Source organism: Marmota marmota, unplaced genomic scaffold (assembly GCF_001458135.2).
Source record: "Marmota marmota marmota unplaced genomic scaffold, marMar, whole genome shotgun sequence".
Lineage (NCBI taxonomy): Eukaryota > Metazoa > Chordata > Mammalia > Rodentia > Sciuridae > Marmota > Marmota marmota.
Window position 1 is genome coordinate 8,783,599 of NW_025999977.1, and position 27,157 is coordinate 8,810,755.

Sequence of the window (27,157 nt, forward strand, 5' to 3'; positions counted from 1 at the left end):
AAAATTTATGGACATGAACATACTGCATGGCATCATGAACAGTTGAGAGAAATATAAACAAATGTAAAGATGCAGAATTTAATTCTAAGTGTATAAAATTAATTGTAGTGATTCTCTACTGTAATAACTTTGTAGCCAACTCCTATTGCTATTGTGGTGAGCTCAAGTATTGCCATTATCCTTTTAAAACACTGTGTAACTATAATCATTGTCATGTCTCCAGTCTTGTCTCTAGTAAATTGCTTATCAAGTAATCTCTCAGTGTGGTTCTTATGTATTTTTCACTGTATGTAATATATTACAACGTAGAAAATACATGTTAATAGGCAGTTTATGTTATTGGTAAGACTTCTGGCTATCAGTAGTTAATTTTTAGGAAGTCAGAAGTTACAGATTTTTGGCCAGATGTCGTGGGTGGTACATGCCATAATCTAAGTAACTCACAAGGTTGAAGCAGGAGGATCATAAGTTTTGAGGCCAGCCTCAGCAACTTTGCAGGATCCTAAGCAACTTAGTGAGACCCTTTCTTAAAATGGAAAATAAAAAGGGCTGAGAATGTGGTACAGTGGTAGAAAGCCCCCGAATATCATCCCCAGTATACTCCCCACTGCCCCCCAAAAAGTTAGCGGTTTTTAAATTTTTGTGTGTGTGTGTGTGTGGATGTGTTTTAAGCAAGCCACCCCCTTTCCCCCTGTATTTGTTGCATTGGGAGGAGCTGGCCATCTGCTCAGGAAGATTGGTCCCTCAGCTTTTAATTTTATTTATTTATTTATTTTTGTGTGGTGCTGAGAATCAAACCCAGTGCCTCACACATTCTAGATCAGCGCTGTAGCACTGAGCTGCAACCCCAGACCGAGGTTTTTGAATTTTTTTGCCTGTGATTGGGGATGACCTCCAATCCCCTAAGTTGTTCAACCGTTCGCTATATTTGGTTATCCTGATTTATCTATTTGCAGTTGGTGAAATAATGAATTGGAAATCTAGCATTATCCAAAGGTGACTGACGAATCTTTAAAAATTATGATAAATATATGGATTTATATGCATTGAAGCATTTAAATTTTCTGTTGTTTTTATTTTTGTGGAGTCCATCTTACATTGTCCTAAATTCTACACATTGTTTTTGAGTCCTTTTGACATGATTCTGTGAGAAGCCTTTTGGTAGTATTTTTACTTTGTGCTGTGACAGCATATTCATATTACACATTTTCTGTCACAAACTTTCTCTAGCTTCTCTTAAGAATCTTTAGTTTCTTTTAGAGGGAAGTAGTATTTAGAAATCCATCTGAGTACTAGAAATGAATGTTCTTGCTACTGAATTTGTCCTCATTTTAAACCTTGGTGATGGACAGACCTAGAAAATAATTTTCCATTCTTATTTTTTTGAGTTATTTTATATTAACTTAATATTTTGGTGCAGGGATTAAAACCAGGGCCTAATGCTAAATACGCTATGACGACTGAGCCACACCTTCCCAACCCTTAATATCTTTTTTAAAGGGGAAAAAAAAGAGTCCAGATACTTCCAGTTTACATTGAGGTCTGTAGGGTTTTACTTTTTCCATCTTACATAGATATCTCCTTTTGACAAGTCTGAAAATTGTAGCGCCAAATGATACCAACATAATTCCTCATTTGTTTTATCACCTAGCATACATAGAATAATCTCAGAACTAACAATTATTATAGTAGTCCCTTCTCCCCTGCTTATCTGTGGGGGATATGTTCCAATACCCTCAGTGGATGCCTGAAACTACAGATAATACTGAACCCAATATATACTGTTTTTTCCATGTGTGAGTGTATGTATGAGAACTTTATCGTATATATGTATATACGATAATTTATAAATTAGGCATAGTAACCAACGATAATTCGTAATAAAATAGGACAATTACCAATATACTGTAACAAAAGCTATGTGAATGTAGGTTTCTTTGTCTCAGAATATCTTAATGTTGTATTCACCCTTCTTGTGATGATATGAGATGATATAATGTTATGTGATGGCATGAAATAAGGTGAATGATGTAGTCTTTGGGATAGACCATATAAGAGTTAACTTGAACACAGTGCTGTGAAACTATAGTCAGTTGATAACTGGACCAGCATCTAAGGGACTAATGAGTGCTTAGCATGGATAGGCTAGACAAAGGGATGATTCATGTTCCAAAGCAGGATGGAGTAGGACAATATGCGGTTTCATCATGCTACTCAGAATGGTGCACAGTTTAAAAGGTATTTTAAATATCTTTAAATACCTGGAATTTTCCACTTAATATTTTTGGATCACAACTAATTTAAACTATGGAAAGCAAACCTGAGGATAAGGAGACTACTATTCTGCTGTATAGGATTTTTCCTCCTTTTCCTTAAGATAATTTCCCATGTGGGATGAATTGTTAAATTCCTGTTTTTAATTCACTTGAAATAATTCTACTTCATTTGAATGGATTTGCAGCCTGGTACACAGTTCATGTGTTTCATTGCCTTTGATTTTTAAAGATTTTTATAAATGTGATATTTTATAACTGTGATGGTTACATGTTCAAAGGTAAAATCTGTAAAACAAAGAATATTGAGAGAAATTTAGCTTTTATCAGGGTCCCTTGTCTCCTCCTTCCCATCCTCTTCCAAAAGTTTCTGTCTGTCTGTCTATCTATTTATTTGTTTACTCCCTAATACCAGGGAGTGAACCCAGGGGTGCTTAACATTGTAGTGCCAAATGATACCAACATAATTCCTCATTTGTTTTATCACCTAGCACACATAGAATGATCTCAGATCTAACAATTCTGACCCACAACTGTCCTAACAACTGACCTGCATCTGAGCCTTTTTTTTTTTTCCCCCCATTTTGAGACAGGGTCTTACTAAGTTGCTTAGGGTCTCACTAAGTTGCTGAGGGTGGCTTTGAACTTGCAGTCCTCCTGCCTCAGCCTCCCATGCCACTGGGATTACATGCTTGTGCCATTGTACTTGGCTCATAAGTGTCTATTTAAAAATGTTTTAGTTTATATTTATCCATCCATTCATCAGTCTCTCCTCCCATCTTAGATAAACATTAGCATGTTGTCTATACTTCACCTTGTTATTTTTGCCTTACAATACCCCCTGAATATTATACCATTCTTTATTGCATGTGTTCTGAATGGGAGATAACACGCCGTGAGGATAAAATTTGAGTGGGAAAAAATCTTGGATATGACAACTGTTTGTGCTCCTCTGAAGAGCCACAGTACACAAACAGAAACACAATATGTGTGGATATTAAAATTGCATAAGGGTGTATAATGAAAATTAGGAAACTGCTCTGTAGAGAGTATAGCATTTCTCAGTTCTTTCAAAAGTGTGTACTTTTTATTTAAGAATATATAACTAGTTCTCTATTTGTCAACAATTGGGTTGTTTCCATTTCTTTACAATTACCAATGGTACTAAATTTTGTTTTTGGTTTTTTTTTTTTTTTTTTTTTCTATTTTTGCTGGTGCATCTTAGAGATAAGATTCCAAAAAGTTCAATTCCTAGGTCAAGTGGTAATTGCCTTTTTAATTTTGGTAGATATTGCCAAATTCTTCTTAAGATAATGTTTTAATTTATACTAGAGCATGCGTTCTAAATTGATTTATTGTGAGATATTGGTGCCATTTATAAGAAGCTTATCAATTTTCTAAATAGCTATAAGAAATATAATTTTCTATTTCACATGAAAACTTACCCATTATTTCACTTATATTGTTTCAAAATTATCACTCACCCTACTTACCAGAAGTTGTTTATAAAAGAATAATATCTCTGCCCCAAAAATCAAATGGCTGTAACTAATTTTTTAAAATATTGTACTGCATCCTGTCTTTTTCAATTAAAGATCATTGCTAACATAAAGAACTTCTTTTTCAAGTAAATGTTGCACATATATTTTTAAACAATTTTAAAAATTTATAAAGTATTAAGTAACTTTAGTATATAAATGAAATATTTAAATGTTTTCACATTACCTCAAAAGAGCATTTCATTATTTATTTATTATGGTAAAGATTGAACCAGGGCCCTTGTACATGCTAGGCAGGTACTCTATCACTATATTTATATCCCCCGCCCACGATAGAGCTTTAAAAATAATTATAAAATATTTTTAACTGATAAATTAAAACAAAGAATTATACTAAAAGAAATTTTTTTCCCCTAGAGGGATAAATAGATTTTCCACTGGCTTATTTCACTTAAGTTTTTCAATACTTTAAGTCAAATAAGTTGTCTAGGTTTTTTTCAGCTCATTGTTTTTATGAAGCTATTAGATTGTGTGGCAAAAATCCTGTGGTATGTGAAAGTACTTACATTTTCAGTCATTTAATTTAATGACTTTCAGTTTAATGATCTGAGGGCTGGTGTGTAATAACTCAAACTGATCATGACAGATTGAAACAGTCTACCTATTTGCTTCAGATAATTTTTATCCACCTAAAACAGGGTCTGGCACATGGTAGGCACTCAAATTTGTTGAATAAATAAATGACTATGGCACTACCACCACTGATGTTTAGCAAATGGTTAGTGAAGAAAGGAGTTAGAATATCTGAATATTTTATCTGTGAAAAGCAGTCATAAGATTTACCAAGTAACCAAGTTTTCTAGAACACATTAAACTGTTCAGAGGTTAAAGATAAAAAAATTCTAAGAATAAGTGAAATTATTGTAGTTATTTTGGCTTATTAAAGGTCTCCATTTTATTAAAGCATTGTATTATTGCAAGGTACTATCAGTTAAAATAGTTTTGCAAACTAGTTCTCTTGAAATTAGAGTGAACTTACGATTTTTAAAATATATTTTTTATATATTGCATTTTTCTCTTCCCTTTGTAGGCATTTGGGATCACAGCTTTGTGAATTAGAAAAACTGATAGATAAAATGATGATTGCAGAATTTTCTACTTACTCTCATAGTGATTTAAATAGACCACTAGAAGATGACTGTCAAGTTTTAGAAGAGGTATGTGTTTTGAACTATAGAATGAAATCACTGTCATTGCTAAGTGTTAACTACTAACAGCCTTAGATTAGAATACTTTCTTACTTCAGATTTTAATGAACAAAATTAACTTGAATATTAGGGACTATCAGACCTATGAAGTCCATTATTAGTACCGTTAAGTGTTCAGTATCTTGTGATATTAGAGAATGAAATTATTTTATAGCTTATACAGAAATAAGAGTTAACATGAAGTCTTTGTAGCTTATAAATCAAGTTTAAAATATAGGTATAAGATGAATGAATAAATTTATAGTCCATGTGTGCATTCATTTGCTGACATTCATCTTTTGTAAAAAGTAATCATTGTATATGGTAATTTTATTGGTCACTCAAGTTCATTGAATGCCTATTGTGAACATGTTTCTTGTATATTCATATATAAATGTATCATATCCTGGCTTCACTTATCTGATACCTTCTCAATGCTAATCATTGCCAGTAACTGGTTGAAAACTATATCCAAAAGGTCTTGACTAATAACAGCCCAAGTAATTAAAGACATGTATGTGTTAGAGGTTGACTTAGTCCACCTCTTCACTCTGCTTTTCTAGAACATGAATTTTAAAACACAGGGCTTAGGCTGGGTGGGGTTGTAGCTCAGTGGTGGAGTGCTTCCCTTGCATGTGTGAGGCACTGGGTTCAATTCTCAGCACCACATATAAATAAATAAAATAAAAGTTCATTGACAACTAAGAAAATATTTTAAAACAACAACAACACAGGCCTCAGGAAGTACTATTGGTTATCCAGGTTTAAGAAGAATATTTCTCTTTATGGAAAGTGGGTCAAAAATACCCTTGTATTGTTTTGCTCCAAAACAGCTTCATTTGATCCCATGTGGTGGAGAAGGGTTTGTCTGTTTTATAACATTGGCTACAAAAATCTGATTATAAGATTGCTGTAGGAGGGATTTTTCAGTCTTCAAGAAGTACTACATTTCAGGATAGAGATCTGAGAATAAACAAAATTCTTGATGCTGAATATTTCTATGTCTAAATATTTCAAATTTAAAATGTGAAATTACATATTTTTCTTTTATTTTAATAGGAAAGACTAGTATCTCTTGTATTTGGACTTTTAAAACAAAGAAAACTTAATTTTTTAGAAATCTATGGTGAAGAAATGATCATTACAGCAAAGAATATCATTAAACAGGTAATTGTACATATTTCTTTGATATGTGGTCTGGAATTTTTGTGAAGTTTATGTTATCTAGTAATATGCGGTATGCATTATAATGGTGATACTTGCTCTTTTATTTAAAAATTGAAAATATGGAAAAATATAAGAAAAAAATGGGCTTAGCAGCCAAGATTATCATTTTAAGAATGAATCTATGTGTAGATTGTTAACTGATTTTCTAAAATTGTTTGTCATAATGTGCACATGATTTTGGATATATATATCAGTTAGAATCAACTTATAAGTATTTTCTTGTACTATTATGTAAGCATTAGTTTTAATAATTACATAAAATTTCATTACATTTATGTTGAATAAGCCTTTTTAGCCTATCTTACATGTGGGATATTTAAGTTACTTTCAGTTTGGTATTGTAAATGGCACTGAAAACATCTTTGGTATAAAGTTAATTTAGTTTTCATATTTAAGACTATTTACTTGGACCGATTCTCAAAAGTAGAGTTAATGGTCACAGTGAAAAGTATATTTAAGTAGTTTGATACATAGAACTGAATTGCTAAGTAAGAAAGATTTTACAAATTCATATTCACACCGTCAGCAGACAAATATTTGTTTTCTTTTTACTCTGATCTCTAAGAAATTATAAACTAAAATACATATTTTTTAGTTTTCCTGATCTTTTTATTTTTTGTTTTACTCAGATAAAGGATGATATAATTTAAATTGTGTTTATTAGGTTTAATCAATCATTGTCATTTATTAGATTGAATGCATTTATATGAATATGAGGGTTTTTTGGTTTGGGGTTTTTTTTGTCTTTGCTTTTTTTTTTTTTTTTCCCCCTTCAGTGTGGTACTGGGGATTAAACCCAAGGGTGCTCTACCACTGAGCTAAATCCCCAACCCTTTTTAATTTTTGAGACAGGGTTCTGCTAAATTGCCCAGGCTAGTCTTGATCTTGGATCTGGAATTACAGGCATGTACCACCATGCCCAGCCATATGAGAGTTTTTAATGTGTATATAAAATAAACAAACAAACAGAATGTAGTGACTCTCTTTTTTCACTCAAACGCTGAATTTTTAAATTGGTTTAAGCACTTTGGAAAATTGTTCAGTAGCTACTTAAGTATACATATATTACAACCTATATTTCTATTTCTAGGTTTTCACCCAAAAGAAATACTTAAATAAGTTCACCAAAACACAGTGGAGAATATTCATGGCAATGCTATTTGTAATAAAAACTGTAAACATCCCAAATTCCATCATCAGAAAAAAGGGATAAATAGAATTATGGTATATTTATACAGTGGAATACTATGCAGCAATGACAATAAATAACTCAGAATTATGTAAATAAATATTACGTAATGTGAAGCCAAAAAAACCAATAGTTACTGGGCAGAGAGCAGAAACAGGGCAGCTGTGGGTACTGGCAGTTGAACAAATGTACTCCATAACTGCACTGAAAGCATAATTTGTATGATTTTTCATATACTTACAAAAAATTAACTGCTATTTTAATTCCATATATTTCTCCTGAGGCTTAAGCATTTATTTATTTTTATTTATTTATTTATTTATTTATTTGAGAGAGAGAGAGAGAGAGGGAATTTTTTAATATTTATTTTTCAGTTTTTGGTGGACGCAACATCTTTTTATTTTATTTGTATGTGGTGCTGAGGATCGAACCCAGTGCCCCGCGCATGCCAGGAGAGCGCGTTATCGCTTGAGCCACATCCCCAGCCCGGCTTAAGCATTTATTATTACCCTTTTTAAACTTTTTGTTATTGTTGTTGCATGTATTGCAAGAAAATGCAAACTTCCAGTATGTATTTTTTTGGTGATTTTATTTTTAAATATTTATTTTTTAGTTATAGGTGGACACAATATCTCTATTTTATTTTTATGTGGTGCTGAGGATTGAACCCAGTGCCTCACGCATGCTAGGCAAACGCTCAACCTCTGAGCCACAACCCCAGCACCTCTTTGGTGATTTAATATTAAACGTATACATTGTTTATAAGCTTTACAGTTCTGTTTTGCTGGTGTATGATTTGGAACAGTTTTAAATAGTAGGGCATTTTAATTGTTACAGTTCAAGCATACTTTGAAATAATTATTTAATGGGCTAAGGGTCATGGCTGCAGTTTTTCTAATACCTTGAGTTGTGTATAAGAGGTACAAGAAATGTCTATTGAAATGATTATTGTAGTCAGCGAGTCATTTTTGATGTACAGATGGAACGTGGAGTACTTGGGATTCTAAAGACAATTAATTAAATTGTGTTTGTTTTTTCTTAAATCTTGCAGTGTGTGATTAATAAGGTTTCACAAATAGAAGAAATAGACACAGATGTTGTTATGAAGTAAGTATTATATATAGGTTGATGGTTATCAGTCAGGGAAAAGGTGACACATACTAATTAGAGTAATTTAAAGAGAATTTAGTGAAGGAATTATTAACCAAGGTATGGGGCAGGATATAAGAAAATCACAAGTTGACAGTGTAGTACCTTTAAAAGACAAAGAAAGAGCACTTACCGGAATTCAGGAGAAAGAAAGAGTTGAGGAAAAGAATTGAGAAAAAGCTCTGTTGTGAATAAAGGAAACAGTCATTCTGAGGTCATGCTTCAGGGAGGAAACTGGAAGAGACTAAGTACAGTATAGTCTTCCCTTATCTGCAGGCAGATGCATTCCAAGATCCCTAGTGGATGCCTGAAACTACAGATAGTACTGAAGCCTCTGTATATCTTGTTTTTTCCCATGTGCCCCATTTAATCTGTCCTTCCGTGTTTATACCCTGCTGCCTCCTTTGTGTGATTACTGTGGTGCTTTGGAGCCCTTACTAAGTGAAATAAAGGTTACTTACTTAAACATAAACCCTGTGAACCAACATAATCGATCTGATAAACGGGAGGCTACTAAGTGACTAATGGGAAGGTATCATACATAGGATGGATAGACTGGACAAAGAGATGATTCATGCCCTGGGTGGGAAGGATTGGTTTTGTGCAAGGTATTATATTACTTGGGATGGCACACAGTTTAAAACTTATGATTTGTTTACTTCTGAAAATTTCCATTTACTATTTTTGGACTTCAGGTAACCAAAACTGTAGAACATATAACTGCAAATAAGGAGTGACGACTGTGTCTTTCTTCTTCTAGCCTTTCTAAGGGCTCCTCATTGGCCAAGCCCAACAGGTTGGCCTCATGGGGCAGAGAGGAGAGTGGGAGATGGATAGAAGGTAGATACAAAGTTGGGAAATTGAAGATAATCATTTCAGCTGGATAGCAAGTATTAAGTTTAAGTTATTCAGCTATGTAATTGAAACCAAACTAATCATTGGCTTGGAAGAGTTTGAGAATTTGATTTTGAATTGCCTGTCTGTAATTTTTGGTTTTTACCCTTGGAAGTTCCTGTTCTTTTATTTTGAGACTAGTGATAAGTGTTTTATGACTGAACTGCTCATACATCTGCGTATCTAAACTTTATTCATACTGGCCTAAAACATGAATGATAATGTAAAGACAGCTGTGAAGTTTTTCTGGCCCAAACCCACAGAATGAAGATTGTGAAATCAATTTCAGAATTAGCTGAAGCAAATATAATAAAGGAATAATAGCTAGAAAATGTAAGTCATTGACACTTGAGAGTTGGTGACTTCATTTTCTTCTCCTGTAGGGAACTTTAGTATATCTAGTATAGGCATATTTTTTGAGAATAAACTTTTGGCTTCAGCAGTATTTATTAAAAATTTAGAGTAATAAATCATTTTAGTACTATGAAAATATCTTTGTGGAATTCTGTTTTGCACTAATCTATTTCATTTTTGAAATTATTGATTGCTGTCATCTATCAAATAATAAATATAGGCTCCTACTTACATAGCATATTTTAAAAGTACCATGCATTGCTTTAACTTATTTATAAAACTATATAAGGGAGATTTTATTACTTTTCCCATGTTAAGATGAAAAAATGGGAGTATGAGGACTGATCATTTGATAGGCTCACATAGCTAATAATTAATTTCATTAAGCTGCTGAAAGTTTGAATCAAGGAAGCATGGCTCCAGAGCCCATGTTCTTAACCATCATGTTATATTACTTCTCAGATGTAGAAAAGTACTTTGTAGTTAGAAAAACAGGTCATTAAATTTGTTGAGGGAGATATTACATTTCTATTTTTATTCCAGAAGATACCCTTACTTTTTGCCAAAATTGCTTTATTTCTATATGGTTTATTCCTTCAATGGTCACAAAACATGTTCACATGAATTGATATATGATAAAGTTTATATATTAGCATACTTACATTAATTTTAAAGATTTTTAAACAAGTAGAAATTGTTCTGGTAATTGATGCCTTCAACTCAAAATTCTACAGTAGAGATCTAGATAAAATTGCATTTTGTTCTTGTTACTAGATAGTATTTAGATAGATTCTTTCCATTTGTAGATGTTATCCTATTAGTCCAGAGACCATCATTATTTTTCTTATTTTATTGTAGGCTTGCAGATCAGATGAGAATGTTGAATTTTCCCCAGTGGTTTGACCTGTTAAAGGATATTTTTTCTAAGTTTAAAATTTTCCTACAGAGAGTTAAGGTAAGCTTACATATTAGTTTGTCCAGAATATCCCTACAATTTTTATCGTTCTTTGTGTATGTATGTATGTATGTATGTAATTGAGCTAGAATAAAATATAATTAGTTTGTTTTTGTAATTTTTCTAAAGAGGCTTGGTTTTAAATAAGAATTGAAGTGCCTCAGTATTTTGGTAATTCTTATACTTTTGAATGGTTCTACGTTAAAAAGAAATATTATAGTGCTTACTTGGTATTAAATATTAAATAATAATTTTTCCTCCTGTGATTTTTTTTTTTTTTTTAATTTTTGGTACTGGGAATCAAACCCAAGGGTTCTTTCCCACTGAGCTGCATTCCCAGCTCCTTTTATTTTTTATGTTGAGACAGAGTCTCACAAAATTTGTCCAGGCTGGCCTGGAATTTGTAGTTTTCCTCCCTCAGCCTCCCAAGTAGCTGGGATTACAGACCTTCCACACCCGTCTCCTCTTGTACTCTTATGATGCTCAAATCTTTCTAGATTATATAGAGGTTCAATATTGTGAAACACTAAAAATTCATCCCAAACCACTAATTTTCCTAGAAGTTTGATGGTGATATAATATTATTTTTTAACATTGTTCATATTCAGATTATTTCACTAATGTCCATTATTATAGGTTTTTGTTTCATTTTTCTGTTCTAAGTTTCAATCAAACATCATATATTACATTTGTCTCTTTAGCTAAACCATTTAATTTTAAGCCATTTAATATAAGAACAAGAACACATGCCATAAAACTTTTTTTTTTTTTTTTTTTTAAGAAAAAAATGCCACAAACTATAATACATATTGGTTACAATCACTGTGCTAGTCAGCATTCTGGCACTGTGACAAAATACCTGAGAAAAAACAAAGGAGTAAAGATATATTTTGGCTCATGGTTTCAGTCCTTAGTTGCTTGGCCCCATTGCTGTAGGTTGATGATGAGGTACAACATTGTGGCAGGGAGGATAAGATGGAGTATAGCTGTTCACTATTAACTCATGACTACCAAAAGCAGAAAGTGTTGGGTGGAGAAAGAGGGTAAGGACAAGATATAGTCTCTAAGGGAATGCCCCCAAGAACTTACTCTCTTCCACCATATAGTTTCCACCACCTTCCAATAGTTCTTTGAGTCATGAATTCATCAGTGGGTTAATCCATTGATAAAATTAGAGCCCTCATGATCACTTCCCAAAACCCCACCTCTGAAAATTGCTACAATAGGGACTGCATTAGTTAGCTTTTCTGTCATTGTGACCAAAATACCTGACAAGAAAAACTTAAAAGAGAAGTAAAAGTTTATTTTGGTTCACAGTTTCAGAGGTAAAGACTATATTGCCCTGAGCCCAAGGTGAGGCAGCACATCCTAAGAGGGGACATTGGCAAAGGGAAACTACTTCCATCATGGCAGCAGGAAAGCAGAAAGGGAGGTAGGGGGAAGGGGCCACAGGAAAGATGCACTCTTCCAGGGCACACCCCCAAGTGACCCACCTCCTCCAACTATGCCCCACCCTACTACAGTCACCTCCTAATCAGTCCATTCAAATTAGGATTGAGTGATCACGTTACCCTTCTCATAATCTAATCATTTTATCTCTGAATGTTCTGGCATTAACAGGAGCTTTTGGGGAACACCTTATATGCAGTTGTAACAAGGACCAAGCCTTGAACACATGGGCCTTTTTGGGATATTCTATATCCAGACTTTAGTAATCACTAACATATGATAGCTGTGTTTTAAATAAGAATATAGTCATTAAAAATTATTGAATGCAGTTTTAAAGGGGCCATTTGTTAAATTTGATATTGAGTTATTAAGTGTCAGTATTGTGTTGTATTGCTAGTTAACACCCCTAGCTTCTCATGAGTACCATATGAAATCATCTTGGGGACTTTGGTACTTCTCTACCACATGGATTTTCTTTACTGACATTGGAGCAATGCTGAGTTACATGTAGAAGTTTTTCAATCAGGGTCAGTCAAGTTTTATAGAATGTGCTTAATTTAAATGCTTGAGAATGGTGGGATCAAATTGTAGATCTCACCACCCATTGATGATGAAAGACAGCAAGTCTGGCTCTATTAATTGTTTAAGAACTAGACCATGTTTCTACTTTTTCTTAGGTTCTGTGACCTTGTTACACACATCTGTATTACAGATTTAGAGAACTCCTAAATTACGTAGTGTAGAATTGGCAAACTTTTTTTTCCTGTAATTTTTAAAGTAATGATTCCACTTTTAGACTCTGTGCTAAAACTAAGTAGAATTATTATTTGATGTCTATACAGCATAGGAACTGTGGTTTATCATAGTTATATGATTTCTTGTTTTCACATTTGAGCCACTTAAATTTGTAATTATGTAGAACATCTTTGAATATGACATGTAACCTTCAAATATGGTACTTTTTGCCTTGAAAAAAGTTTGTGATTCTATAAGGAATTATTCACAAAAAAATAATGTTAATTACATAATTACAAGCTGTTTTTCTTTTCCTTTGTGGCACTGGGAATTGAACCCAGGGGCAACTCTACCACTGTCTCCATCCCTTTTTAAATTTTATTTTGAGACAGGGTCTCACTAAGTTACCCAGTCTGGCCTAAAATGGGTACATTATAATATTAAATGAAAAGGCAAGATATGAGACCTACTTATATAGTGTGATTTCAGCTATGTCAAAAAAATATTTTTTATCTGTTCATAAAACAGAGCTTATATTTTTGGTGGTTATATTAGGTGGTTGGATCACATATCATTTAAAACTTTTATTCTTCTGTTTTCCATAAACTTTCTTTTAAGAAAAGCATTATTTACAATCATAAAAAGTTGTTTTGCTTTTTAATAGTGTTTATTATGTTAACAGGAATAACATAGTATTTAATTTTCTTGTTTAATTTATCAGGGTAAATAATTGCAAGCTGGGGCTCAGTGGTAGAACACCTGCCTTGCATGTGTGAGGCACTGGGGGTCCCATCCTTAGCACCACATCAAAAATAAATAAAGATTTGGTGTTCATCTACAACTAAAAAATATATATATAAAAGAAATTTGCTATCCTATGTTCTTGTGTTTATTTCTCAAAAACAAAATACATTTTTATGTCACTTTAATATTAAAGAAATGATATTTTTTAAAAGATGTTAAAGCAACAGAATATTTTAGTAATATTTTTGAATGGATAAACAATGAAAAGATTGGGGTTTGAAAATTTTCCTTTGAGCAATTATTAATGGCTCAAGGATCTATATTGCTGTTAATTGTTTTAGTATATATTTTTAATTTTTTATTGTAAGATGAACATAACATGAAATTTATTGTTAAGTGTACAATTCTGAGGCATTGTGCTTATTCACCTTATGCAGCCCTAACTACCATCCAGTCTCAGAACTTTTTTTTTTTTAATCATGCTTCACTTTTTTTTTTTAATATACATGGACACAACTTCTTTATTTTGTTTATTTTATGTGGTGCTGAGGATTGAAACCAGTGCCCCACATATGCCAGGCAAGTGCTCTGCCTCTGAACTCCAACCCCAACCCACAGAACTTCTTTTATCTTGCAAAAAAAAAGTATTAAACAATGCCTAATTTTTCTTCTTACTCCTGGAAACCACCACTCTACTTTCTGTCTCTTTGAGTTTGGCTTAAGTGGAATCATACAATATTTATCCTTTTGTGACTGGCTTATTTCATTTAGCCTAATATCCTCAAAGTGTCATTCATATTATAGCATGATTATAATTGCCTTCTTTTTCTAGGCTGAATGACATTTCATTATATGTTTATATTACATTTAGTTTATTCATTCGTCTGCCACTTGATTTACTTCAGTCTTTGGCTATTGTGAATAATGCTGTCATTGAACATAGACATAAATATCTCTTTGAGTGCCTGCTTGGAAATATATCCAGAAATGGAATTACTAGATCATACTGTAATTCTAATTTTTTGAGGGACTCTTACTGTTTTCCATAGCAACTGTACCATTTTACATTTTTGCTAATAGTGCACAGTGTTTCTAGATTCTTACTAACACTTGTTATTTTCTGGTTTGAGCCATCTTAATGAGTTTGTCCTCGTATTTCACTGTGGTTTTAATTTGCATTTCTCTAATGATTAGTGATGTTGAGTATTGTTTCATTCACTTATTGTATGGCTTCTTTGGAGAAATGCTTTGCCTGTTATTTAATTGGGTTGTTTTCTTGTTGAGCTGTAAAAGTTCTTTATATATCCTGGATTTTTAACCTCTTATTAAATACATGATTTACAATTATTTTGTCCAATTCCATGAGTTAGGTTTTCACTCTGTTGATGGTATCTTTTGGTACTAGGGATTGAACCCAGAGGTGCTTAACCACCTAGCCTTTTTTGTTGTTAGAGACAGGGTCTCGCTAAGTTGCTTAAGGTCCTTGTAAGTTGCTGAGACTGGGTTTGAACTCACAATCCTTCTTCCTCAGCCTCCTGAGCCTCTGGGATTAAAGGTGTGCACCACCATGCGAGCTCTAAATGGTATCTTTTGATGCATAAAAAGTTTTTATTTTGGTATAGAACCTTTTACTTGTATTTTCTTTTGTTGCCTGTGCTTTTGGCATTATATCCAAGAAATCAATGCCAGTCCAGTGTCTTAAAGCTACCCTGTATTTTATTCTAAGAATTTTATAACGTTAGGTATTATGTTTTTTATCTATTTTGAATTAAGTTTTCTTTTTTTTCTCTCCAGTACTAGAGGTTGAACCCAGGAGTGCTTTATTACTGAACTATGTATCCCTAGTCATTTTTATTCTTTTATTTTTGAGACAAGATCTTGTTAAGTAGCTGAGGCTGGCTTCAAACTTTGTGATTCTCCTGCCTCAGCCTCCCAAGTCTCTGGGATTATAGGTATGCACCACTGTATCCAGTTTGAACTAATATCTCTATGGGTGGTTATCCTAGTGCATTTTGTATTGTTTTTAACAAAATATCTGAACCTGAGTACTTTATTAAAAAAAAGAGTTTTACTTAACTGAAGGTTCAAGAGCATGGTGTATATACTTGAATCTCATGGTGGATGGCATCACAAAGATGGGAATATGTTAAAGGATTTTTAACTTGTAGTGTTTCTAGGATGAAACCCAGGGCCTATGTATGCTAGGCAAGTGCTCCCCACTGAGCCACATATGCAGCCCTAATGGTTGAATATGTGAGGAAGAAATCATAAGGTGAGATAGAGGAAGCAAGGAGCCAGGCTCGTCTTTTTATAACCATCTGCTTTTGAGGGAAGTAATACATCCCTACCAGACTCAACCCACTGATGCAAATCATTGTTAGGGTGATGATTCATTCATGAGGGTGGAGTCCTTGTGATCTAAATTTCTTCCACTAGGATCTACTTTTTTTTTTTTTTAATACATTTTATTCAGATAGCTGCTGATCACACATGGTCCAAGAACACTCAAATAATGTATTGGATATAATGAAATACTAAAGATTTGTCTTCAAACATAGCTAACTCTGCCATGGTTGCCTATGATCTCTCTGATATAAAACCACATTCATACTATTCAGCACAGCTTTCTTAACTGTGAGCTGTTTGAAGCTACCAGTTTGAATACTTATTCACCAATTTTTTAGGCTCTGATAGCTGTAGGGATCTCAACAGTAATTGGAGGAACCAGCTCAAGCTTGACATAATGCCACAATGTGACCTGATGAGGCTTTGAGTAAGTCTCAGCAGTTTTTACCAGCACTGGGTCCTTTTCCACAAGGTTACAGACAAACAGGGCCAATATTCTAGGATGGGGAAAAAAAAAAAGACAAGGGTCTTATTCTTGCATGTGAATTCCCAGTTTTCCCAGCAGCATTTATTGAAAAGACTCTCTCCTCCTCATTGAATGGTCTTGGCACCCTTGTCAGAAATCATTTATAAGCAGCAGTGGTGGACTATAACAAACAGCAGATCTGTGACAGCAGTGGTGGACTATAACAAACAGCAGATTTGTGACAGCAAAGAAGTTAATGATAATTAAAGAGGGGGAAAGGCAGTGTTATTAGACAATTTGATACTAAGATTCTTGAAAGCTATATCTGCTGTATACTGTATCATTTTGTATCACTTCAGAGTGCTTTCCTTTCCAAGTAATGCAATACACAACTTGATGTCTCAATTAAGAGGATTTATTAGCTCATATAACTGAAAAAAAAGAGATAGGTCAGCCTTTAGGTGCTTAATAGAAATATTGATGATGTCATCAAGTCTTGGCTTTGTTTTTCTGCAATTCTCAGTCTGTCTACCTTTAAGCTAAGACCTTGGTAGTTCCAAGTGCTGATTTTACTAACATGAACCCTATGCTGACTTTGAAGAATTGAAGTTAGAGTTTGCTTCTCTAGAACCATGTAGATCCCTTAAAAAGAAATCAAGGCTTTAAAGAAAGGGAGCAAGAAATTATGAGAACACAATCTTGAATTTAAATTGGGCAAATAATCCTTTATTTGTTAATAGTCCACAAAGACATTAATTATAATTAATATTTATTGAGAACTTCTTATTTATCAGGCACTATTCTAGCTTATAGCCTTATAATAGCTCGTGGAGCTAATGCAGCAGAAGGAGACCTAGAACAAATAAATTAAAAAGATAATTTTAGACAATAGTAAATATTCTTAAAAAAAAAAAAAAAAAACCACTAGCTGGGAAGAGAGTCAGACAAGGCCGCTTTGAGGAAAGTTTCTATTTGTGCCAGAACCTGTGTGATGAGAAGTGTGCAAGGACCAAACTTCACACAGTGTTCTGCATAGAACCAGCAGGGAAGGCACTGAGATGGGAAACATGTTGGAATATTAGAAGACTAGAAATAGAACCAGAATGTCTAGTGCACAGTGAATAAGTGAGAGAAGGGATGAGGAGAGATGAGAAATGGGCATAACCTAGGTGTGGTAAGGAATAAGAATTATTTTTTTTTAAGCAGGCGTATGAACTAATATGATTCTCTCATAGGCAAGTTATGATATACTGGTGTAGCCTGCATAAGAGGTTAGAAAAATATATATTTTAAGAATTCCATTAAAAAAAAATAACTAAGCCAGGTATGGTAATACATGCCTATAATCCTAGCAGTTTGGGAGTCTGAGTAGGTGTATCCCAAGTTTAAGGTTAGCCTAAGCAACTTAGTGAGACTCTATCTCAAAAGCAAAAAATAAAGAAGGCTAGGGAATGTGGCTTAGTGGTTAAGTGACTGTGGGTTTAATCCCTGGTACCAAAATAAATTAAAAAAAAAATATATATATATATATATATATATATATATAAAATCACTAAGCTTTATTGAACCTATTTTCTCCTGGGCAGTTCTTTTTTGTTGTTGTTGTTGTTGTTTTGTTTTTACAAATCGCTGTTACTGTGTAGAAATTCTGGTGTACATGACCTTGACTCATTTATGTTAGATGTTCAAAATTAGTGTACAGAATTCACAAGATATTTTAAATGTATCTTTTTTTTTTTTTTTTTTAAGGCAACATTGAATATCATTCATAATGTTGTTCTCTCAGTTCTTGACAAAAACCAAAGGACTCGAGAATTGGAGGAGATTTCACAGCAGAAAAATGCTGCAAAAGATAATTCGCTGGATACAGAAGTGGCTTATTTAATCCATGAAGGCATGTTTATAAGTGATGCATTCAGTGAGGGCGAATTAGCACCTATAGTAGTTGACACTACCTCGCAAAGAAATGCATCTCCAAATAGTGAGCCCTGCAGCAGTGATTCAGTATCTGAACCAGAATGTACTACTGATTCTTCGTCTAGCAAAGAGCAGACATCATCATCTGCTACTCCAGGAGGTGTGGATATTATGTGAGTATAGTGGTTGTTGCCAAATTGGCAAGATTTTTATTAAATCATTTTATTAATGGTTTCAGTAAGATTGAATATTCATTTTATTTAAAAAAAACGTAAACTTTCATCTTGGAATTTATCAAAAATATATTAATTTTATTAAACATTCTCTTTGAAAATAGAAGAAAGGTACAGAGGTGAGATTTGAAGATAATGGAAAAATTATATGATTTTAAGGCAGGAAAGAAACTTTAATTTATTAAATTATTTAATTGAATGCCCTTATTTCAGTGATATGGCTACTGATGCCCTGAGAACTTTGTCACTAGTGTCAGAATTTGACCTGAACCTAGGTCTGTATTGCTTTGTTCATTTTCTTTCTTTCTTTTTTTTTTTTTTTAATATTTAATTATTTTAGTTTTAGGTGAACACAATATCTTTATTTTTTTTTAGTGTGGTGCTGAGGGTTGAACCCAGTGCCTCACACATGCTAGGCGAGCACTCTACCACTTGAGCCACAATCCCAGCCCTCTTTGTTTTTCTCACCTTTGTATTTTATGTATAGCAAAGATCTATTGATACACAACTTTTGGTTTTTCAAAGACATGAATTTCTAAGTGTACCATGCTTTTTAAACATTATTTTTTAAAAGCTTATTTTGAAGTTCACATTTACAGACAAGTTGTCATGATAGTACAAAAACACTCTCTCATATCCATTTTACAGATTGCCCAATTGTTAATTTATCACATTGCCTTCTGTTTCCTTCCTTTTAAAAAAATATTTTTTTCATAGTTGTAGACAGATAGAATGCCTTTATTTTATTTGTTTATTTTTACATGGTGCTGAGGATTGAACCCAGTACCTCAGCATGCTGGGCAAGCACGCTGCCACTGAGCTACAGCCCCAGCCCTGTCTCCCTCCTTTTTTCTTTCACTCCCCTCTCCCTGTCTCTCATGTTAATGTTTTTCTGAATCATTTGACAGGAGGTTGTAGGCATGATGCCCTGTTATCTCAGATATTACAGTATGTACTTCCAGAATACAAGAGTACTCTCTACATAATCATACTATACCAATTAAATATAAGAAAACAGTGATGAATTATTACCATATAATCCATAGACCACATTCAAAGCTCATGAGGTATTCCAGTAATTTCTGGTATCTAAAAGACAAAACAAAGCCAATAAAATTTTGTGGCCTAAGAGGTTTGAATTTAGATTTTGTTAAGAATAATAAGACTTTGTACTTTTGCTAATCTTTACATAATCAACCTGTGCTCTAGGAGTTTATGGAAGTCATAGTTACAGTATTAAGCCAACTATAACACCACTTCCTACCAAAACAACTCCTGAACTATGTGTATATATATATATATATATTCATTTTTGGCTAATATTTTTATATTTATAAAAGGAAGGGTATAGCCTAAAATTGCTATTCAAAGAGAGATAAAAATGTAATAGGGAATTTTACTTAAATAGTAAACAATTTTATTTCTGTCATTTAACATTTCAGAGATAGGGGAGCCTCACTTGAAAAGGCAGCTTTCCTTCTGCAGCATGTAGCTTCCATTTGTGTCTAAGGCTATATTCTAGCTTTTTCCCTATCCCCTGGTATTGAGAATTGAACCTGAGGCCACTTTACCTTTAAGCTACATCGCCATCCCACCCCTATTTTTTTTTGTACCGGGGATTGAACTCAAGGGCACTTGACCACTGAGCCACATCCCCAGCCCTATTTTGTATTTTATTTAGAGACAGGATCTCACTGAGTTGCTTAGTGCCTCGCTTTTGCTAAGGCTGGTTTTGAACTCTAAAGTCTCCTTCCTCAGCCTCCAGAGCCACTGGGATTACTGGCTTGTGCCACCATGCTCATTCCCATCCCATTTTAAATTTTATTTTGAGACAAGTGAGTTTTGCTAAGTTTTCAGGAGGATCAAATTTGGGACCCACCTGCCTTAGCCTCCCAAGTAGCTGGGATTACAGATGTGCATCACTACTTCTGATGCTGTTTCAGCTTTTATCATCTCATCTACATCCCTAATAGCAAGAAGATAACAAAGAGTGGTACCCTCCTTTTTTCTTTTTTTAACTTTTTCATTGGAATATATGCAAAGATGAGAAAATGCAACAATTAATGTGTTCATCTCAAATAATTATCACAAAATTAAAACATTGATGTAATGACCACTCAGGTCAAGAAATAGAATATTCTCAACTCTTGGGGCTGGGGTTTTGGCTCAGTGGTAGAGTGCTTGCCTAGCACATGTGGGGTGCTGGGTTCGAGCCTCAGTACCATATAAAAATAAAATAAAGGTATTGTGTCTAACTACAACTAAAAACCAAAATATTGGGGGAAAAAAAGAATGTTCTCAACTCTTCAGAAAAATCCATTGACACACTATGCTCCTGCTTCAAAGAAACCTTTAATAAAATTATTGCCTTTTCTAATTTTTAAACTTTATATAAGTGGAAGGGAATCATATATATGATAGTCTTTTGTGTCTGTTTTTTTAATTCAACATTGTGTTTGTGATATTTGTCCTGCTTAAACTCTTTATTATTGCAGAAGAGAGAACGAATACTAAAATATAAATAGCAGTCTGCCATAGTTGAATTTGAGGTTCTTTTAAACCAGATGTAGTCTCATAGTATTTATTCCCTCCCGCTTATCTTCATTGTGGCTTACTTTATACTTAGAACATTCTCTGGCTTTCTCCACTCATACGTTACCCCAGAACGAAAGATAGATTCTGTAGATAGTTTCTTCTATGTTCAACAGGCACATGAATGTCTGGGAACATTTGCCCCAGAGGGGCAAAGAATTAATTGAATATGTGTATACCTAACTAGTGTTTTCATACAAACTATTTCTGACAATTATTCAGTACTTTTGTAGTATAATATATGTATATGTATGTACGTAACTAGTGTTTTCATCAAAACTATTTGAATACATACACACACACACACATTTTTTTTTGGTATGTGTGTGTGTGTGTGTGTGTGTGTACTGGGGATTGAACTCAGGAGCACTCAACCACTAACTAAGCCAGCCAGATTCCCAGCCCTATTTTTGTGTTTTATTTAGAGACAGGGTTTCACTGAGTTGCTTAGCACCTTGCCTTTGCTGAGGCTGGCTTTATGAACTCATAATCCTCCTTCCTCAGTCTCTGGAGCCACTGGGATTATGGGCATGTGTCACTGCGCCCACCTTATTTCTATTATTCAATACTTTTGTAGTATAAAATTGTAGTGGATGTGGAATGTGTAAACATGATGTCTGATATTTTAACTTTATTAGTAGATTTTCCTATATATGAAAATAATTTTCAATTTTCTAAGTTTATTGCAGCGCAAACTAGGACACAGAAGAGTAAATACTCTTCCAGGCAGAAATAGGAAAGGAAAATTGTGGAAATGATTATTAGAGTTGTAGAGTTTTAAGTTTTTTTTTTAAATTAATGTAAAAATTTTTAAGTTTTCATTTTTAATTGAAATTTACTATGTTAATAATTTCTAAGTGTACAATTCAGTAGTGTTAAATATGTTCACATTGTGAAATCAATCTCCAAAACTTGAATTTCATCTTGTAGAACTGAAACTGTACGCAATAACAACTCTCCATTCTGTCTCTCCCCAGCCACTGGCGACCACCACTACTTTCTGTCTTTATGAATTTAAACATTGTAGTTCCTGCATAAAAGTAGAATCATACTGGTTTTTTGTAACCAGCTTATTTTATGTAGCATAATGTCCTGAGAGTTCATCCATGTGTCTTATATGTCAGAATTTCCTTCCTTTAAGGCTGAATAATATTCCATTATATGAATTTGCCACATTTTGTTTATTCATTCATATGTCAGCACTTTGTTTACTTCTACGTCTTAGGTATTTTGGATAGTTCTGCTATGAACTTGGGTGTGCAAATGTATGTTTGAGATCTTTTGGATATACATTTAGAAGTGGAAATCCTGCATTATGTTTGGATTTGTTTGTTGCTTTTTTCCAGTGATATGAAAGTTAGGCAATTAAACTTACAAAATAAAAAGAAATCTTTTGAAAAGCAAAATTATAGCTAATTAAAAAAAAATTTAAAACTTTTCCTGGGGCTGGGGCTGTAGCTCAGTGGTAGAGTGCTTGCCTAGCATGTGTGAGACACTGGGTTGGATCCTCAGTACCACATTTAAAAAAAATAAGTAAATAAAATAAAGGTATGCTGTCCATCTATAACTATTTTAAAAAAAAGTTTCCAGCTTTTTCTATTTGTCATCTTACTTTTAAAAGACTTTGTTTGTTAATATTTTTTTTTAAATTGTCAGTGGACTTTATTTTATTTATTTATATGCAGTGTGAGAATTGAACCCAGTGCCACAAACATGCTAGGCAAGAGCTGTACCGCTGAGCCACAACCCTTCTACCCCTGAGACACAACCCCAGCCCTCACTTGGTTTTATTTGCTGTTTTCCATTTATATCTTTGTGAATTGGTAGCATACAGCCAAGACTTCAAAATTCTTTAATCATTCTGTTTCATGGGCAAATTTTAGTAATCTTTACAGAAAATGAAACTTTAATACTAAATTTGAGGTTTAAGTAGACATTTCTGAGGGACCTAGTATTGAAATACTACTAGACGGTTTATACAGAAATAAATGTTATAGTAGAGAAAGTATAGTCAATTAGATATGGACTAATTCTGGATCCCAGTCCTACTCTTTGTAACCAGTGACCTTAGATAAACTACTTAAGCTTTCTAAAATTCAGTGTTCTCATCTGTAAATAGATATTTACCTGCCTCAGAGTGAGGGAATTAAACAATACACTATTCCTGAGAATACTTTAAGAATATCAATCTGTTATTTTAAAGCATTAGTAAATGAACATAGTGATATTGAAAATTTGAAGGATAGTAAGTAATAACTTACCATAATACCTTAACCTAGTTCATATACATACATCAGAGCCTCTTTGAAAATTGTTGTAACTTAGAATGGGAGAAAAACAGTAAGACATTTTACTTGGCTCATGGTAAAAGTAAACTGAACTGTTAAAATGAAATCATTGGTCTTTATGTGTATATTCCTAGGGGAAAATGCTTAAAAACCTGATCATACATTTCCCTTCAAAATTGAAAAATATGTATTACCTCTTATAAATTGTATTCCCTCCAAGTTCCTAGCAGTAAATTCAGTAATGCTCAGTCATTAAGTAAATACGAGTTAATATTAAGTAATTCATAATTTTGAATGAAAAGAGGGCCACTTGTCATGATATAACATTCCTTTCTTCTTCCTTCTGCTGTGTTATTCCTAAGTGCCTATGTACAACCCCTGTTCTGCCAAAACTACAGTCACAGCTACCACCTAGTACCTTAGCCAAACAAATTGTCTTGCTCTAATATGTGCAGATTTCCAATCAGGATATGAACTAAGTATTGAAAATACTACAGAAAAAAAATTATTGTAAGGCTTAGTTTAAATATATATTACACGTTGTATAATATATATGTATAATTAAATATATATTTAAATATATAATATATCTTATCATATATATTGTAATATATGTATAATATAGTTTACAACAATAAAATATATGACGTAATATATTTATAATATAATATATAATATACATATATTTAAATATATATTATCTGAGCATGATTAAAGACGTTCTATAATCATAAACTTCAAAGTTAAAATTTACTATTCAAGTTTTATTTTCTGAAGCATTGCTAAAATTGGATATATCACAAAATCTTCCTCAAATGTGAATTTTCAAGTGTTTATCCTTTTTTGTTGATTATATCACCTATGGAGAACTGTGTTAACAGTTTTCCCTAAATCTCATTTTATCATTTTCAGGGTCAGTGAAGACATGAAATTAACTGACTTAGAGCTGGGGAAGCTGGCAAATAATATCCAAGAGTTATTGTATGGTGCCTCAGATATATGTCATGATCGAGCTGTCAAATTTCTCATGTCAAGAGCAAAGGTATTTTCATAATACTTTATATATTTTATATTTCTATGTAGGATAGTTAGGTTAGAGATCCAGAATTATGTCTTTGCTTATATCTGTATTTTCCCTGTAATGCATTTTATAATTTTAACAATAAAGTTAATGATATTGGTGTGTTGTAGTAAAGAAGTGCTAAGATGTAAAATAATTAAAGAAATAGGAAAAAGTATTTAAGTATTATTTTCAAATAAATAAAGGACTTACTATAAAATACAATACCTTAGTAATTAATATGAATGTAAGATGCTGTTTTATATATGCACGTGTATATATGTGGTCAAACAAAATTAAACTTCAGGATGGTGGAAAAATTTATACAATGATCTGAATTCATTTAAGTTACTGTATTAGTTACAAAGGAATCAATCAAATTCAAGACATCTTAAGCTTTTCATGTTCAGTCTTTAGATATGAAATATTGGGAAATTTCATTTAAAATGATAAGAAATTTTATTAATTACAAAAGTAATTAATATATAATTATATAATATATTATAGAAAAAGATAATTAATACTGAAATTTATTAAACTTAGTTGGTTTTATAGCTCACCCATATTTGGTTTTATATTAACTTCCATCGTGATTTTTGTGTTATTTTTTAAAATTTAGGATGGTTTTCTTGAGAAGTTAAATTCCACGGAATTCATTACACTTTCTAGATTAATGGAAACATTCATTTTAGAGACAGAACAGATCTGTGGAAGAAAAAGCATGTCATTACTTGGAGCACTTCAAAGCCAAGCTAATAAATTTGTAAATAGATTTCATGAAGAGAGAAAAACCAAGCTCAGGTATCATTACTGTGTAATTTTTTTCTTTGCAAAAACACAATGACATTTTAAAAATAAATTAATTGACTAGCCAAAATTTCTGCTTTTTTTTCAATTAAAGACAGATTATGGAGTTAAAATTTACCTTTTGACTTTTCAAAGTGGAGTTAGAATGCTTACTTATATAAAAGTGCCTATCTGGAAGATTGACTTTTTTCTTAACTCGAAGTTAAGTAAATTATGTTTCATCACTATTGGGTAGGCTAAGAGGTATAAAAGTATTGATACTGTTTATGAATGATTCCAATTAAAGTCTCCAGCACTTTTAAAATCTTAAGTAGTCACTAAAATTGGAATGACACAGAGAAGATAAGCATGGCCCCTGTGCAAGGGTGACATGCGTATTCGTGAAGCACTCTATACTTTTGTAGAAAATAACCTTATACAGATGGCGAGAGATGGACTACTCATTGGGAAGATATCAGAACAAGGCTTAATAGAAATCCTTGAAAAAGTAAACCAACAAATAGAAAACAGCAGTTAAATTCAACAGAAGAAGAGTAATAGACTCTGATGAAGATGATGATTCCTGGAACAATTCTAGTACAGAAATTAAGATATGTTTAAATGTTTACTTTGTTTATTGTCTTTATGCTTTTTTTAAAAAAATAAACTTGTTATGCAGAGTTAAACAAAAATCTTAGATATTCAGCTAAGCTCTACTTTCTTATCAACCAAGGAAGATGATATTGAAACATTATTAAAGTTTACTTTTCTTTCATCTTTTGAATAGCCTCCTCTTAGACAATGAGCGCTGGAAGCAAGCTGATGTTCCTGCAGAATTTCAGGATCTTGTTGATTCTATATCAGATGGAAAGATTGCTTTACCTGAAAAAAAATCAGGGGGTATGTGTTCTTCTACACACTTTCTTCCAATTTTTTTATTATTTGTTTATTTTGTAAGAATGTTTAATGTTGCTTTAATTGAGAATACCTATTGAAAAACCTAGAACTAAAGCTTCCAATTAAGTATTTGACAGGAAAAGTATTTGTTTTAATTTATAATAACCATATGCTAGACCCTGGATGATGTGCTTTACATCCAGTGAACACTAATTAGCTTCCACTTTGTGTCATATGGAGCAAAGATAACAGTTATGATTCTATTTTAAAGACACTAAGTTTAATAAATAAAACCAAAAATATGTATCAATTGCATAACAAAAACCAAAATGTGAAGAACTATGGGAAAAGAAAAAAGAAGGACCAGAGAGATAGGAAGAAATTCATAAAAATAGAAGTAAAAAATTAAAGGTTTAATTTAATTTTCTCATTGAACCCAGTGCCTCATGCATGGTAGGCAAGTGCTCTACCTCTGAGCCACAACCCCAGCCCCCACCTATATATTTCATTTTTAAGATTTCAACTTAGAAGTTATTCTATTTTCACAGTGTGACATTTCTTATTATTATGTAAACAATTGCATAACAAAACCCAAAATGTGAAGAACTATGAGAAAAGAAAAAAGAAGGACCAGAGAGATAGGAAAAAAATTGTCATTGATTATCAAATACCAGTTGGGTTTTAAAAGAAATAGATGGAATAATTAGGACATATGTTTGTTAAAATGGCGTCATCTGATAATGTAAATTGATTTTTAATGCATTCTGAAATTATGAACTTGAATACATTTAATGGAGAAGGCAATTGCATTATTTCAAATTTTTATGCATTTTTAATTAAAGTTTAGTGTTTTTACA

At 32.8% G+C, this 27,157-nt stretch overlaps 1 protein-coding gene and 1 non-coding gene across 6 annotated transcripts in view; both read left to right on the forward strand.

Annotated features, from left to right (window-relative positions):
- Positions 1–27,157, forward strand: part of Vps54 (VPS54 subunit of GARP complex) — an 86,240-nt gene that overhangs the window by 38,387 nt on the left and 20,696 nt on the right. For all 5 annotated transcript variants that reach the window (XR_001502837.2, XM_048804217.1, XM_048804218.1 and 2 more), the window contains 8 exons: positions 4,863–4,989; positions 6,079–6,186; positions 8,487–8,542; positions 10,691–10,787; positions 18,277–18,617; positions 24,470–24,599; positions 25,237–25,418; positions 26,191–26,303. Coding sequence is in view for 4 of the 5 variants with exons in the window: in XM_048804217.1 (XP_048660174.1) it covers positions 4,863–4,989; positions 6,079–6,186; positions 8,487–8,542; positions 10,691–10,787; positions 18,277–18,617; positions 24,470–24,599; positions 25,237–25,418; positions 26,191–26,303 (1,154 nt within the window). In the remaining variant the exon portion in view is untranslated. The remainder of the gene's footprint in view (positions 1–4,862; positions 4,990–6,078; positions 6,187–8,486; positions 8,543–10,690; positions 10,788–18,276; positions 18,618–24,469; positions 24,600–25,236; positions 25,419–26,190; positions 26,304–27,157) is intronic.
- On the forward strand, positions 25,719–25,824 carry LOC125617344. The gene has a single exon (XR_007348323.1). It is a non-coding gene; the product is annotated as a U6 spliceosomal RNA (small nuclear RNA).